General features: G+C 45.6%; 2 protein-coding genes and 1 long non-coding RNA gene across 6 annotated transcripts in view; 2 read left to right on the top strand and 1 right to left on the bottom strand.

Moving 5' to 3' along the window:
• The window catches only part of NCKAP5 (NCK associated protein 5), a 1,043,181-nt gene extending 1,040,250 nt beyond the window's left edge, over positions 1-2,931 (top strand). For 3 of the 4 annotated variants that reach the window (XM_040228410.1, XM_040228409.1, XM_040228412.1), the window contains one exon: positions 1,452-2,931. In XM_040228410.1, the coding sequence (XP_040084344.1) occupies positions 1,452-1,730 (279 nt within the window). In that variant the 3' untranslated portion in view covers positions 1,731-2,931. The remainder of the gene's footprint in view (positions 1-1,451) is intronic. The other variant, XM_040228411.1, reaches the window with a different exon arrangement.
• Positions 2,932-2,933: 2 nt separating this feature from the next.
• LOC120854409 lies at positions 2,934-4,538 on the bottom strand. The gene is made up of 2 exons (XR_005718976.1): positions 4,147-4,538; positions 2,934-3,583 (listed from the first exon to the last, which is right to left on the bottom strand). It is a non-coding gene; the product is annotated as an uncharacterized LOC120854409 (long non-coding RNA).
• The window catches only part of LYPD1 (LY6/PLAUR domain containing 1), a 54,522-nt gene continuing 45,500 nt past the window's right edge, over positions 4,425-13,446 (top strand). The window contains exons 1-2 of the mRNA XM_040228414.1: positions 4,425-4,786; positions 6,043-6,180. Of these exons, the coding sequence (XP_040084348.1) occupies positions 4,735-4,786; positions 6,043-6,180 (190 nt within the window). The 5' untranslated portion in view covers positions 4,425-4,734. The remainder of the gene's footprint in view (positions 4,787-6,042; positions 6,181-13,446) is intronic.

Genomic DNA, 13,446 nt, shown 5'->3' with positions numbered 1-13,446 from the left:
TGTTGGTGGAGGGGTGGGGAATAAAACTGCCTTGTTAGGGCCTCTGACAGGAGTAGTTGAGATGGTTTGGCATACTTGGGTGGCAAAATGAAAAAAACAAAACCCATACCCGACACCTTGTCCTTTATTACAAGAGCATGGAAGGTTGCCAGACAGGAATTCAGATCTTTTTCGCCATCACTTGCTGAGCCACCTTGGGCAGGTAACCCTGTCCGTCTGAGCCTTGTTTTCCTCCTCATTCAAGTGGAGATGTGTATCTTGCAGGCTTCCCTGGTGGCTCAGCCAGTAAAGAAGCTGCAGGCAATGCAGGAGATGCGGGTTCGGTCCCTGGGTCAGGGAAGACCTCCTGGGGAGGAAATGGCTACGCACTCCAGTATTCTTGCCTGGAGAAGTCCATGGAGAGGAGCCTGATGGGCTACAGTCCATGGGGTCACAGAGAGTTATAATTTACAGGTTTGTTGGGGGGTGGAGGGAAAGGCTTATAGATAAAGTACTTTCAGTGTCTTTTATATGGTGGATACTTAATAAATGATAGCTACTGTTATCTCTAAGGCCTGTTCCTGTGTCCTCCTTGTGTTTCGATGGAATTTTTGCCTGAAAGAGGAAAAGGAGATGGAGAGATGTGGTCATGGCTTTAATACTTCACATTTGTCAGATTTTGTATCTATGCCTCCAGTTACCTTGGACCTCGGGAACTACTTAAGCAACTGAATATATTCACATTTACAGAGTTCACCTACAATAATTATCAAATATGACTGCACTGTTTTATGAAGTCCCAGAGACTACCAGTAACAGCCTATAAGTACCCTTGTTTAAATCAGTTTTACTAGAACCTCCTGGAGGAGAGGTTACTGGGGTGCAGAACTGTTAGTATGATTTTTAAGCCCCTGGGCCTTGAAGAATCTGTCCCCTCAGACCCAAGATCTCTTTCCAATAGCATAAGACTTGTGAGCAGACAAAATATACATAACGATGCTTCTGACAAATTTAATGTGTACTTAAATTGTGTGGCAATTTAAAGGATTGTATGCCTTTTTTTTTTTTTAACATAGAACTGTCATTTCGGGCTGCAGTTCAGTCCCTATCCATATTTAGAAATAGGACAACTAATAATATTTAGGAAAAGAAAGGCATTTGAAACTTTAAGAAAAAGAAGACACTTTACCTGAACAAATTTCAGAAGGATCCATTTAAAATGAAATTAAGTGGCACGTAAATGATTTGCAAATTGGGACCTATTTATCTCAGTAAAATGATTAAAGTCTTGATTTATCCCTAAAATTGGTTTTATTATTACATTAAATTATACTAGAAGATTTGTTAAAAGACTTGTAGGTTCCTTCTATCCTTTTAAATTGTGCTTTATACCAACAATAATTGAATATTGGCTAGAATAACTTGATTTTGCAAAGAAATATGTTTCTAATATTTTCCTCTTTTTATTGCAGAAATTGAAACAAGTTGAAGAAACCAGAGAAGATCCTGAGAATAGATTATGCAAAATTTCCCTGGAATCATTCAATAAATATGACAGCAATACTGTGATCTTATTAGGAAAGAAGAACTCTCTGAACAAGGTTGAAGGACAAAAGGAAGAAAAAGAAAAAACTGAAGAGGCCTCTTTGAGTAGTTCTGATAGGCCTGGGGTAGACCACCTGGAATCTTTGAGTGATTCTTTATATGATAGCTTCTCTTCCTGTGCAAGTCAGGGTTCAAATGATGTATAAAGGACTTTTCCCCCCCACTTAGTGAGCTGGAAATGGAGCACTTAAGAAACAGGGGTGGGAGGAGCAGGACAGGTACAGATGACAACACATAAATGATTGCAGTACCAGAGCCTCCGCTGTCAGACTCAGAGCCAGCAGCCCACTGAGCTTACTTCCCTGACAGGGCAAATAAGATAGATTCTATTTGTTGTGTTCCACAAGGATTAAAAGTAAACACACCCAGGATACAGAAGTCTTAATTTTGCACTTTTTTTTTGAATACTTGTACAGAAGTTGTAAATTTTCTTGAAAAAGAAATTATATTTGTAGCAAAAAAAAAAAAAATGCCAGCAATAAATGAATCAGTGCCATGCTCTTGAAATGATGTCCTAAGTCTTAGAAGTTGATAGTATATTTTTTTAAAATTCCAAATCAACTTTTTGTTCAGGTCACTGCCCTAGTCCTCAGATTGTGGGGACACTCTGTAAAATGAAAACAGGGCCTGCCAGAAAAACAGAAGGCTCTTGTCATCTCCCTCTCATAATCTCAGTTTGATACAAACTTTAATTCTAGTGCAAATTCCAAGTTGTTGACAGATTCAGATTCTAGTAAGAAGTGTTATCCTGCTTCTATTGAAAACTGTAAAGGAACTCAAGTGCGACACTGATCAGAAGTGATATATATCAGAAACAATGTAGTTCTATTTTCCCTCCAATCATTTCCTTACACCCCCTTCTACTTAGTGGTTCTCTGTGATTCTCAACATTATTTGTTGATTTTTATCTTCCTGCTCTTTTGATTAAAATCTGATCAATCTATAAATAAAAGCAGTTTCCTATTTGCAATGTTCACTTTGTAAAAAATAAGATGATTGGTGCTATGAAAAATTCTTACTTTTAATATCCTTTTTTTCCTACAAAGTCTGTTTATATGTAAGGATAAATTCTATTTTAAAGGTTACTGTGTATTTTTTCTAGATGTGAACTATTTATAATTGCCTTTGTACAGGAGCTTGTAAACTAGGCATAACAAATATTTTAGGATCTATGGATACTTTAATACACACTTGTTTCTTTAAAGAGTATTGTATGATCAGTGTTATTTGGTTAATTTGTGCAATTCGTTACATTTGCATTTTGTTGTCTTAAAATTGTGTGTCTTTCAAACTTTTTAAGATTCTTTTGTTTCATTGCTAAATAAACGTCATATCACACTGGCACCCGCTGAAAGCTTAAAAAACCTTATTCAAGGACCCTTTGAGCCAATTAGCTGTTTGAATCTCACACGTGCTCTAGCTACAGTTCCCAGAAGAACAAACTAATAAGCAAACGCCCTATAGCTCCAGAAAGAGTACTTCAGCCAGTAGTAAGATTGGAGTCTGCAAACTAGCCAGTAATGGTCAAAGCAGTTTTATCTATCCCTGAGGGGTTAACCAGCTAGAAAGGAGAGGAAGAGATGGGCAAAGGGAGAGAGGGGGCCCGAGGCAGATAGGGAACCATCTCTGCAGAGGAATTACAAGAAAGCCCTTTAAGCGCATTTCCAGACCCGCTCTGCTGGCAGGACAGGCAGACAAATGATCAGCATTTCGGCCTGAGAGAGCTTCCTCCTAGAGGAGGCCCGAGGTGGAGAGGGACAAGGCTTATGAAGCCCTTTTCACAGAAGTGGATGCTCCCTAGGGACTTGGGAGGGCGAACGAGCGGGATTGAGGGCGGGGGCTCCAAGGCGCTCCGGCGGGCCAGCGGGCTCCGGTACCACCTGCTGCAGGGCTCGGCGGTCAGGAAGGCAAATGTAGTCCCGCGAGTACTCCAGGTGGGTCGCTCGGTCGAGAAAGGAGGAATCGAGGTGCAGGATTCAGCCAGCAACCGAGTCCTGGGCTGGGAAGGCAAGGTACACGCGAGGACTCGGGTGTATATGCTAATTACCCGTGGCTAGGAGGGAAGCTGGTGGTAGCTGCAGAGAAACCGGATGGAGCAGAGCAACTCCCGTCTTCACCCCGATTTGCTTTCTAGTGGGAGCTCATCTAGGTTTCCCTGGGGTGGCCCTCTCCTGGGCTAGACTACCAGGGCGGTGTCACCGCACCCTTCAGCGGTGCGCGCGGCAGATAAACCGAGTGCAGAGCGCGCGGACCTGGTCACCGACCCCACCACACCCAGCCCACCCCGCCGCAGTTGAATCCAATCCCGGTAACGACCGAAGGGCTTCTAGAAGGAAGAGAAAGCGCGGCTGCATGGGATACTCTAAAGGGCCTACAGGTGTGCAACTTTGCCAGACGCACTAGAGCGCGCCCCGCCCCTCGCGGCCCCGCAGCCCCAGTCCCGCAGGCCGGAGAGACCCTACGGCGGAGGAGCCTACCAGCCCCGGGGGCACAGGAAAGGGGTTGGGGGCGCGTGCGCCCTTGCAAGCAGAGGCCCACGGGCACGCAGTCTTCCGACCTCACCTCCCAGGTCCTGCAGACTGCGGCCGGCGGATCCCCGCGGCACCTGCTGCGCCCTCCTCCCGCTGTTCCCTGGTCTCCAGCCTCCGGGCCTCGGAAAACTACACGCTCTCTCTACCCCTCTAGGCGTCCCAGTCCCGGGGACGCCCGGAGGCGGGAGGAGAGGGCGAGCGGAAGGGGGTGGGACGTGAAAAGACTGTCCCAGCCTTCCCCGCTCACCACCCCCACCCCAACTCGGCAGCCGTCACGTGGTGCCTGGAGTGGGAGGTGGGGAGAAGAGAGGAGACTTTTTTGGGTGCTCAGGATCGCCAGTAGTTCCTTCATTCTCCGTCGCCAACTCCAGAGACTCCGTGCTCTGCCGGGGAGCTCTAGTCCGAGGAGCGGCGACCCCTCAGCCCGGAGCCCCGGCTCGGGGGATGCGGGCGCCGGCGGCGGCACCTGCGGCTCCTCTCGGCGGCGGCGGTCGCCTCGGCGGCAGCAGAGCGGGCCCCAGCAGCCTCGGCAGCCACAGCCGCTGCGGCCCGGACAGCCTCTGCCGCGGTCGCAGCTTCTGATGCGCCTGCTCGCTCCCGGCCCCGCGGCTCTGGGAGGATGTGGGTCCTCGGCGTCGCAGCAACTTTTTGCGGATTGTTCTTGCTTCAAGGTAAGAAGACGAAGCGGCCAGCTGTCCGGCCAGGCGTGCACACCCCATCCACCCGCCGGCCCCTTTGCCTCCCTGGGCGCCCACCACTGGTCCTGTGCTGCTCCGGGTTTGCCCAGCGGGAGTTTGGTTGCGGCGAGGGGTGTTCAGAGGCGCTAGATGGGAAGGTCTCCAAATCCCGCGCTGCAGGAGAGGCGCGGCGGATTGGTGGGACTCTGGCTGCAGATGGTTGGGCTGTGGGGTAGAAAGAAGCTAGGCTAGGAAGGAGGGAGGGTCCGAGCCGCGTAGGGTCTCGGCTAGGGAACTGGGGCGACAGACAGCGAACCTGCCAAGTCGTCGGGCGTCTCTAGTAACCCGTGGGAGTGGCGCCGCCGACAGGTGAGCCGCACGCGGGGCAGCCTGTGGCCGGGGCGCGCCCGGGTTGGGTTGCTGCGCTCGGAGCGCGACCGCTGTGGGGCTGGGAGGGGTTGAGCCGGGGGAACTGGGTCCGGAAGGCAGCTCGTAGATGCGAGCAGAGAGTCAGGCTAGAGCGGAGAGCGGTGCGAAACGTCTGACTCCCCTCCAGTACGAGACTGACTTCCAACTCAGCTCTGCAGAGTTGGGACCCCGAGCCGGAGCCCTAGCTAAACCAGCCACGAAAGTGGGGCAGAAAGCGGCCGGGGATGCACGCCCACACAAACACAAGCACGCACGTACGTTCCCACGCCACAGCCACCCCTGCTGCTTCGGGGGAATCGTCCCGAAGAAAGATGGGGGACTCAGGGGCGCAGCGGCACTTCCTCCAGAGCTTCAGCGTAGGGAGCCTGTGAACCACAGCGCTGGAATGCCGACGCCAAAAATCAAAGAAAACCGAAAAGGCGTCTGCAAAGGCAATCGCAACTGGTGCCAAAATAGCAATTAACTCATTTGTAACCAATTAACAATTAGGCAAATCTTCGGCGTAGACTGGAGCTGACGCAAGTCTCTGGAGCTACTCCGCTCTCGGGCTGCATGTTCCTCCTTCCAACTTCCGTGCGGAATGGCCAGGTGTGGTCTTTGTTTCTGGAGCGAGGGTCTAAGGCTCGCGAGCAAAATTCCGCTTTATCCCGCAGGACCTTCGGCAGCCACGCCGCCCTCTACTGGCTTCAGCCGCAGTCGTCTTTCTGGGAGCCCCAGGCGCGAGCGCGGAAGCGACGCCGGCTGGGGCCAGTGGAAGGACGGTGGGTTCCCGGGTGGTCTCTGTGAGGCTGGGTCTGAACCCGACTGCGTCTGTCCCACAGGCTTTGCGTTGCAAATTCAGTGTTACCAGTGTGAAGAATTCCAACTGAATAACGACTGCTCGTCCCCCGAGTTCATCGTGAATTGCACGGTGAACGTTCAAGACATGTGTCAGAAAGAAGTGATGGAGCAAAGCGCAGGTAAGAGACTGGCAGCCCTCCTCCTCCCCTCTCCAGCCGGGGCTTGGGTGGAAGTGAGGGGCCATTGCATTACAGAAAAAGATTGACTTGGATATTATGCACACACTGGTTTATCACCGATTTACTTTTACAGTACTGGGAAGATGAAGAGTTCCAAGTTACTTTAATCTCATTAGAGTTAATTACCAGGGCTTCTCCCCAAGGAACTGGGAGGGGGATGTACATTTAAACGAATGGCTCTCCTCTTTTTATTATTCCCCTCACCTTCCTCTGCTAAAACCTGATCGGGAGACTGGAAAATATATGGATAACCAGCCCTGCTTGGGCAACTAGACAGTAGCCTGTGAGCAGTGTCAGCCTGAAATATGAAGCTAGTTGAAGTTCCCAGAGGTCAGCGTTTGAAAAATGTGTTTTGTCAGAGAGCCACGCCATATTTCTTTGAAGAACACTACAGGATCTTTATTTAATTTTAGAACTAATGCATCAAATTCCAGGCACAAATTGCCAAGATCTTTCAAAGGAATGTAGTTCCCAGTCCCACAGGCTTAGCTACTGGCAGGCTGACAGAGGGCCTGGGCACCGGCCAGGTGGAGAAAGAAGGGGAAGTGGGTCTTGCTAGCAGCAAACCTCCCTCATTTCCTGAGCAAGAGCTCCCGGTCCCCCTCAGGAGTCTTTTCAGAAGTCAAAATCTCCCCTTAAAGTACAACTGGAACTTTGGGGAAATTGGTGAACTAGCATTTCATTTCCAAGGTCAAATCGATGAATATAGATTTTTGTCATTTTAAAGATGTTGAAATGATAGATGAATAATATTCAGCGAACTCAAGCCCAGCTTCTGTTTAGCTGGCTGGACTGCACTGCCCACAGAACCTGGTGAAGGGCCTGGAAGGGTTAAGTGAGTCCTTTAATCCGGTAGCAGATTAATGCAAAGGCTCAAGTTTTAAAGCCAGCATTTGGGGAAAAACAACTTTGGGAATGTTGTTTTCTTCTCAGAGAAGGGTCTGGCTGCACCTTGTGGCTTGCCACTTAGTTACATAGGAAGGCACTAGCTGGTTACTGTGAGGTGGGGTGTGAGTGTGTGAATTTCAAGGCTGTTCATTTAGGTGTGGATTCTTTCCACCAGAATCATTCTTCTAGGAAACCGGATACGTAATCGCTCTCAAAAATAACTTCTCAAAGCACATGCATTGTTCGGTTATATTGGATGCAGGCTGTTAAAAAAACCCAAACAAAACTTAGTGATGGGTCTTTAGCTAAGATTGACATGGGTGATTCTGGTGAGATGTTTCTTGTCTGCTTGTATTTCATTCCTGAGAATTTAATCTGAGCAAAAACGGACTGCCCTTCCACCAGAGGAACTACTGTGATTTTCATCAGAATCTCTCTGAACACTTTATTGCAATTCTCAAATATCTGTAGCTTTCTTCCTGGCAGTAATTTAGAGGCAGACAGAAATGGGGATATGGAACTTCCTCGTCATCCTCCAGGTCACTGCTTACCTGGGGATCATGTTTCATAGCCTGGGATATGATTGTCACGAGGAGAGGAAAAGCTATGAACCAAATTGCAGTCAGAAGAGGTGGCTTTCTGAGAGAGATTTCTTGCTTTTTCAAGGTGTACTTTGAAGATGCACTTTGAAAATGGAATTTTCAAGTGTTCAGCTTTTCATCTGGCTTCCCTCTCTCATCTACCCCACACTAATTTTTGTTTTGTTTTTGTTTTGTTTTTAAAGGTATCACTGGCATGATAATGCCTAGCTTCTCCCCTGAGAAACAGCACAGTCAGTGCCTGACCTGAAGTTGCTATTAACTCAAAGTGGGTGCTATGTATCTTCAAACTGGGTTCCTCTGGCCACATGTCATAGGCTAGAGAGTGACAGACACGAGAGAAATAAGGCAAACTCAATTGTGAGGTGTGAGACACAGACACCATTGGGCTCAAAGGAACTGGTTAGGGGAAGGATGCAAGTTCTGTGCACAGAGTCTCCTGAATTCAATAGAAACCAGCCAAACACACATTTCTGTGTTTGAAGTTGAAGGTGGGGTGGGCACGGGAGAGGGAGTGGACTGAAATGTCGAAGGCGTTTCCATTGTCATTATGTGGTATTAGAGACCAATCTATTTAAGTGGTGATTAACTCTACCCTTGTTGGCAGGGCGAGAGAGCCAACCTGAAAACTGATTGTTAAGCGAACACAGCTTAGTACACTCATCAGTGTAGCAACAGCTGATTTCTGTTGTATACTGCATGCACCGGGTTCTTTCTTTGTGCCTTATGTGGGGATATCACTTGAAATCTGAGAGTCCTCTTATGAGGCTCCTGTTTCCCACGCTACTACCCATGGGCGTTTCATTTCACTGCAGGGTCAACTCCTCCCCACCTGTTCAATGATGCTATTAGGTGTCAAAATCAGAGTTGTTTCTGCTTAATCAGTGATATATATTGTTTTAGGAATTTCAGTGCTTTGGAACTGAAAGGGTTTTTGTTTTTGTTTTTAAAAAATTACATTGACTTATTAGAAAAATCATAAAAGGGGGATCTAGCAATCTTTTTTCTATTCCATCTGTTATAACAACCTCCCAAATTTTCCCTTTAAAAGGAGAAAGTTCACCAACTTTTGTAGTGCAGACACAAAAATTAATCTATATTTGCATAAAGATTATAAGTAAATAGAATAGAATTATATTGATAGGAGTAAACCATAAGTGGTTGATTTATAGTTAATGGTGCGCATCAGAATCTGAGAGTTTTGTTCAAATTTACGTCTGGGCCCCTCCTTGGACAGGCCACTTTCGGGAAGTCTGTGGTGGAGCTGGCCAGGGGTTAGCCCCTAAATTGAGAGCTGCTGGTCTGGACCAACCTTTCTGTGTATTAAAGGAGTAAAGCAAGAATCTGGGAAATTAGATGTCTAGTCCATATCTGTCAGTTGTTACTGAGCAGCATCTGCTCAGCAACATCCCGGGCCAACCCCTTACACAGTAAAATATGTCTCCAGGGTTGCCTGCAAAGATAATTCAGGCAAAGTGCTAAAGACTTAGACAATTCTCATGCCCACCAAGTTCACCTAATAGGCTTAGTGAACTGAGTTGAGTGGAGGATCCACAAAATGGATTTTGCAAGAACAGGAAAACGAACTCGAGATTTGTAAAGTCTGAGTGTTATGGCATTTTCCATGGGTAGAGAAAAAGCAGGGTTTTAAATGGGCTAAGATTTTAATGTACCAAGCAAGTTTGATTTTAAGTAGGAATGAAAGGCATTCTTTTTGGAAAAAAAAAACAGTAGTGCAATATGCCCAGGCCCTCAGATAGGCCTTTCTGAATTAAGTCTGCAAACTCAGCTCTTATGAATTTTCAGGCAGGTACACTGAATTTTCAAGTGTGAAGTACATTTAAAATTAACCTTTACCTATTCCCCAGATTAGAGAAGGAAATGGCAGCCCACTCCAGTATTCTTGCCTGGAGAATCCCGGGGACAGAGAAGCCTGGTGGGCTGCTGTCTATGGCGTCGCACAGAGTCACACTGAAGCGACTTAGCAGCAGCAGCATTCCCCAGAGTGGCATTCCTATGAGGGGCTGAGAGAGTTTTCTGCTTTTTTCCCCCTTGGCCAGTTATTGAGAAATAAAGCGTGGATTATGGTGAGGGGAAGGCTCCTTTCATTGTCCTTACTAATTGATATTTAAATGTTTGCATAATAAATGACTTGTTCTCTCCAGCTCTGCACTTAATGAGTTAGTATCTACTTAAGGCGCCACCCTTGATAATGACATTTCTCTTGCTCTGGCTTATCACTGCATTCTGTAAAATATTTCAAATATTGATTTTCACTTCAGAATAGAAGCCCCCCGCCCATGAATTTTGAAACCAGAGTATAAAGAATGGGAATTTGCATTTGTTTGACAGTGCAGTCTTGTAATTAGAGTTTTTCCTCTTGACTAGATACAGTGAAAGGGGTATAATTTAATTTTTATAGACTAGCCAATTTCTGCCCTTCGTAAAATATAGCTCTGTCAGTGAGCAAAATGTTACAAGTTCTCCTAAACCTTATTTAAAAGTTAAATGCAGTGTATTGAGAGAAAGTTCATGGTCAGAATCAGTAACCTAATCGATCTCTTCACCCATCCTTTGCAACAGGCATTAATCTATTTGTCTGTTTTGCGATACATGAGTTACTGATTTATATGCCATGTTGCCTCTACATTATGGCTGTATAAGTAGTGACTATTTTCCTTTTGGATTAGTTAGTTGCTCATTAAATTGGGCGAGCATAGCTTCATGCCTTAGATAGATTACTTTAATGCCTTATTTTCTCATGAACTAAAAAGGGATAGCAAGGGAGGACCCTGGGGGTCTCTGAAACAGTCATCCACTCTTAGCAGAAAGAAGTCGCAAGTTAACCATGGTCTGTGTTCTCTGCTTAATTTCACTAAGATTGAAAATGAGAGGCTACAGTGAGCTTGGCAGGAAGGAAGGGTCAGTTTGCCAACCAATATTATATCCCAGTCCCTTTATACCTGGATTCTTTTATTTAAGGTGCACACACATGGCATATATATGTATATGCATATATATATCTAAAAATTTCCCTATATATATATATATTTGCACACAATCCTAATTTTTGTGAGGTGAAAATATGCATCCTCCTTCTTTGTAGCTGTTTAAGTCATAAATGCTTAACCTGTGTTATAGGCACAAAGGTGTTTTCCAAATTTTTTCACCCCAGAACATCTTTGTTCAAAGTACCAGTGATGTCTATCAACCTTCTAGCACCCACTGTCTGTTCCATATCTTTTTCTTTTACTCATTCTCTCATATCCTCTCCCTTTTGGACATCCCACCTGCAGCCCTTACTTTCTCACTCTCAAATCCATTTTGAGATGGTTATGGAATCCACTCCAAGAGTAGAGAACAGAAACGTAAAAAATCACCATATTTTAACTTTGCCAAGGAGACCGCAACAGGTTAAAAAACTTTAAAATAAAAAAGATTCAGATGTCAAAAAAGATATCCTTGTACATTAACATTGGCCCTGCTAAAAAAGGTTTCTATGTCAACCTCAATGAAGGTATGAATTATGTGGGGAAAGATTCTGTGTGGTGAATGTCAATATCACTGCCTCTTTCCCAGCGGGACCTTGAAAGAACACCTTTTTATCCAAGGCAAAACACTTTGCCAATCTGGTTGTTCACTTAGGTTCTCGAGATGCATCCATCTCTTTCATGTGGCAGGCATAGCAGACTTCTGAGGAGGTCTTCAGAGAGTGAATATCAGATGTCTTCAGTCCCCTGGACTCTCCAGTAAGTAAGCATTTGTTTATGTTAACTTTCTAGCTGAACAAGCAGCCAGGGCTGACCTCCCATCTCTATAGATGAAACATTTGAGGATTGATCCAGCTCTCCCACGGCACTAATTCCTCCCACTATGATCTCATGAAAGCTTCCATCATTGATGGTTTTCCTAATGAGTTTAAACAGAGAAGCTTCAAAGCTGGGTTTTCTCTCCCAAGTGAAAAATGAAATGCACTATGAAAACAAAACACACTGTTTGCTTTGAACTCTGAAAAGGAAATCTGCTTCCCTTCTATATTCCTGAAATAAAAAGATCTGAATTTACAGCCTGTTTTCTTCTTCCTTCTCCCCTTCCTGCCTTCTTTCCTCCTTGCCCGCCTTCCCCTCTCCCTCCTCCCACCCTTTTCTCTTCCCCGTCCCTTTCTCTCTCTTTTGTTCTTGTTCGATGACTGACTGGCTTAGATTCTAGTGCTCAAACCCCGCAAAGGTTTATTAGCACACTGTACAGAAGTAGTCCACAGCCCAGCCCCTGTTGTCAGCTGTTGCGTGAAAAGGGGACCTCTCTCTGGTAGGGAGTGAACAACCACGTACCAGGCTTCCCAGGAACTTTGAAGAGGTTACTCAGTTACTGCACCTCCCAGGGCTTAGCTTCCTCCCCTGTTGTATGTCAAAAAACAAGTCACCCGTCTTCTTATGAGATACAGCAAGGCAGTGAGGAACGCTGGCAGTCTAGTCACCTTAAGGTACCAATTGTAAAGGTGGAAACCTGCAGGAATTCTCCCCAGGAGTTGCTTCATTCACTCTCCATAGCTGCCTCTGTAGGCTGGCCCAGATAACCTGACTTAACTCTACACACACTTTCTTGGACTGAAGGAGTCCTTGCATTTAACTCTTAACTCCTTAAAATAGGATCCTCACAATTAGCCTGGAAGATCCAGAGTGAGATAATATATTCACTTGATGGTTGGTGCATCTCAGATGCAGAGAGATTCAGCAGTTTGCAAAGGACCACACTGCCGGCGAGACTGAAATTCAAGTCCTTCCCTTCCCTGGGATTTTTTTTCTCAATCATTCTAATGTCATTTGTTTTTCTTTTTGTATTTTTAATTACAATTTTATTGAGATATAATTTAATCATAAAATTCATCCTTTTAGAGCTGCAGTCCCCAGCTTTTTTGGCATCAGGGACCGATTTTGTGGCAGACAACTTTTCCACAGACCAGGGTGGGGGGTGGTGGTTTCAGGATGATTCCAGGGCATTACTTTTATTGTGTACTTTATTTCTATTATTATTATATTAGCTCCACCATAGAACATCAGACATTAGATCCCAGAGATTGGGGACCCCTGTTTTAGCACATAAAATTGATTGTTTTTAGTATATTTGCAGAGTTGTGAAGATAATCTAATACCAGATATATATCTAATTCCAGAACATTTTCATCACCCCAGAAAGAAACCCTGTACCCTTTAGCTGTCACTAATCTGAGAGCTACTAGTCTACTCTGTGTCTCTCTTATTTGCTTATCCTGGACATTTCATATAAATGGATTCACACAATCTGTGTTTTTCTATGATTGCTTCTTTCACTTAGAAGAATGTTTTCAAGGTGCATCCATTTCACACCCCCTTTTGAAGTGCAGTTTTCCTCTTGCTTTGCAGAGGTCAAAAGGAAAACTCAGGCTTGGCAAGTTCTAAACTATAGAATGGGGGGGAGGTGAGACGGGGTAGGAGGGGGCATGACTGTGAACCTGGAATTCCGTGGGCTAATTAGCCAAATTGCTACGGTGAACTAAAAACCTGTGCTAAGAGCAAGCTGTCTCAGGAAGCCATAGGGCAATTCATAATCGTCAAGAATCTGTTCCGTGCTCAGCAATGGGCTCCCCATCCGTTGCCTCCACATCATTGCCGTCTGTTAAAGGGTTAATTGACTTTTCCCTGTTGTTGTTGTTCAGGTGTCAGTCATGTCCTTGTCCGAC

The sequence above is a fragment of the Oryx dammah genome, unplaced genomic scaffold (genome assembly GCF_014754425.2).
Source record: "Oryx dammah isolate SB20612 unplaced genomic scaffold, SCBI_Odam_1.1 HiC_scaffold_27, whole genome shotgun sequence".
NCBI classification, from domain to species: domain Eukaryota; kingdom Metazoa; phylum Chordata; class Mammalia; order Artiodactyla; family Bovidae; genus Oryx; species Oryx dammah.
This window is presented reverse-complemented; position numbering and strand designations above follow the sequence as displayed.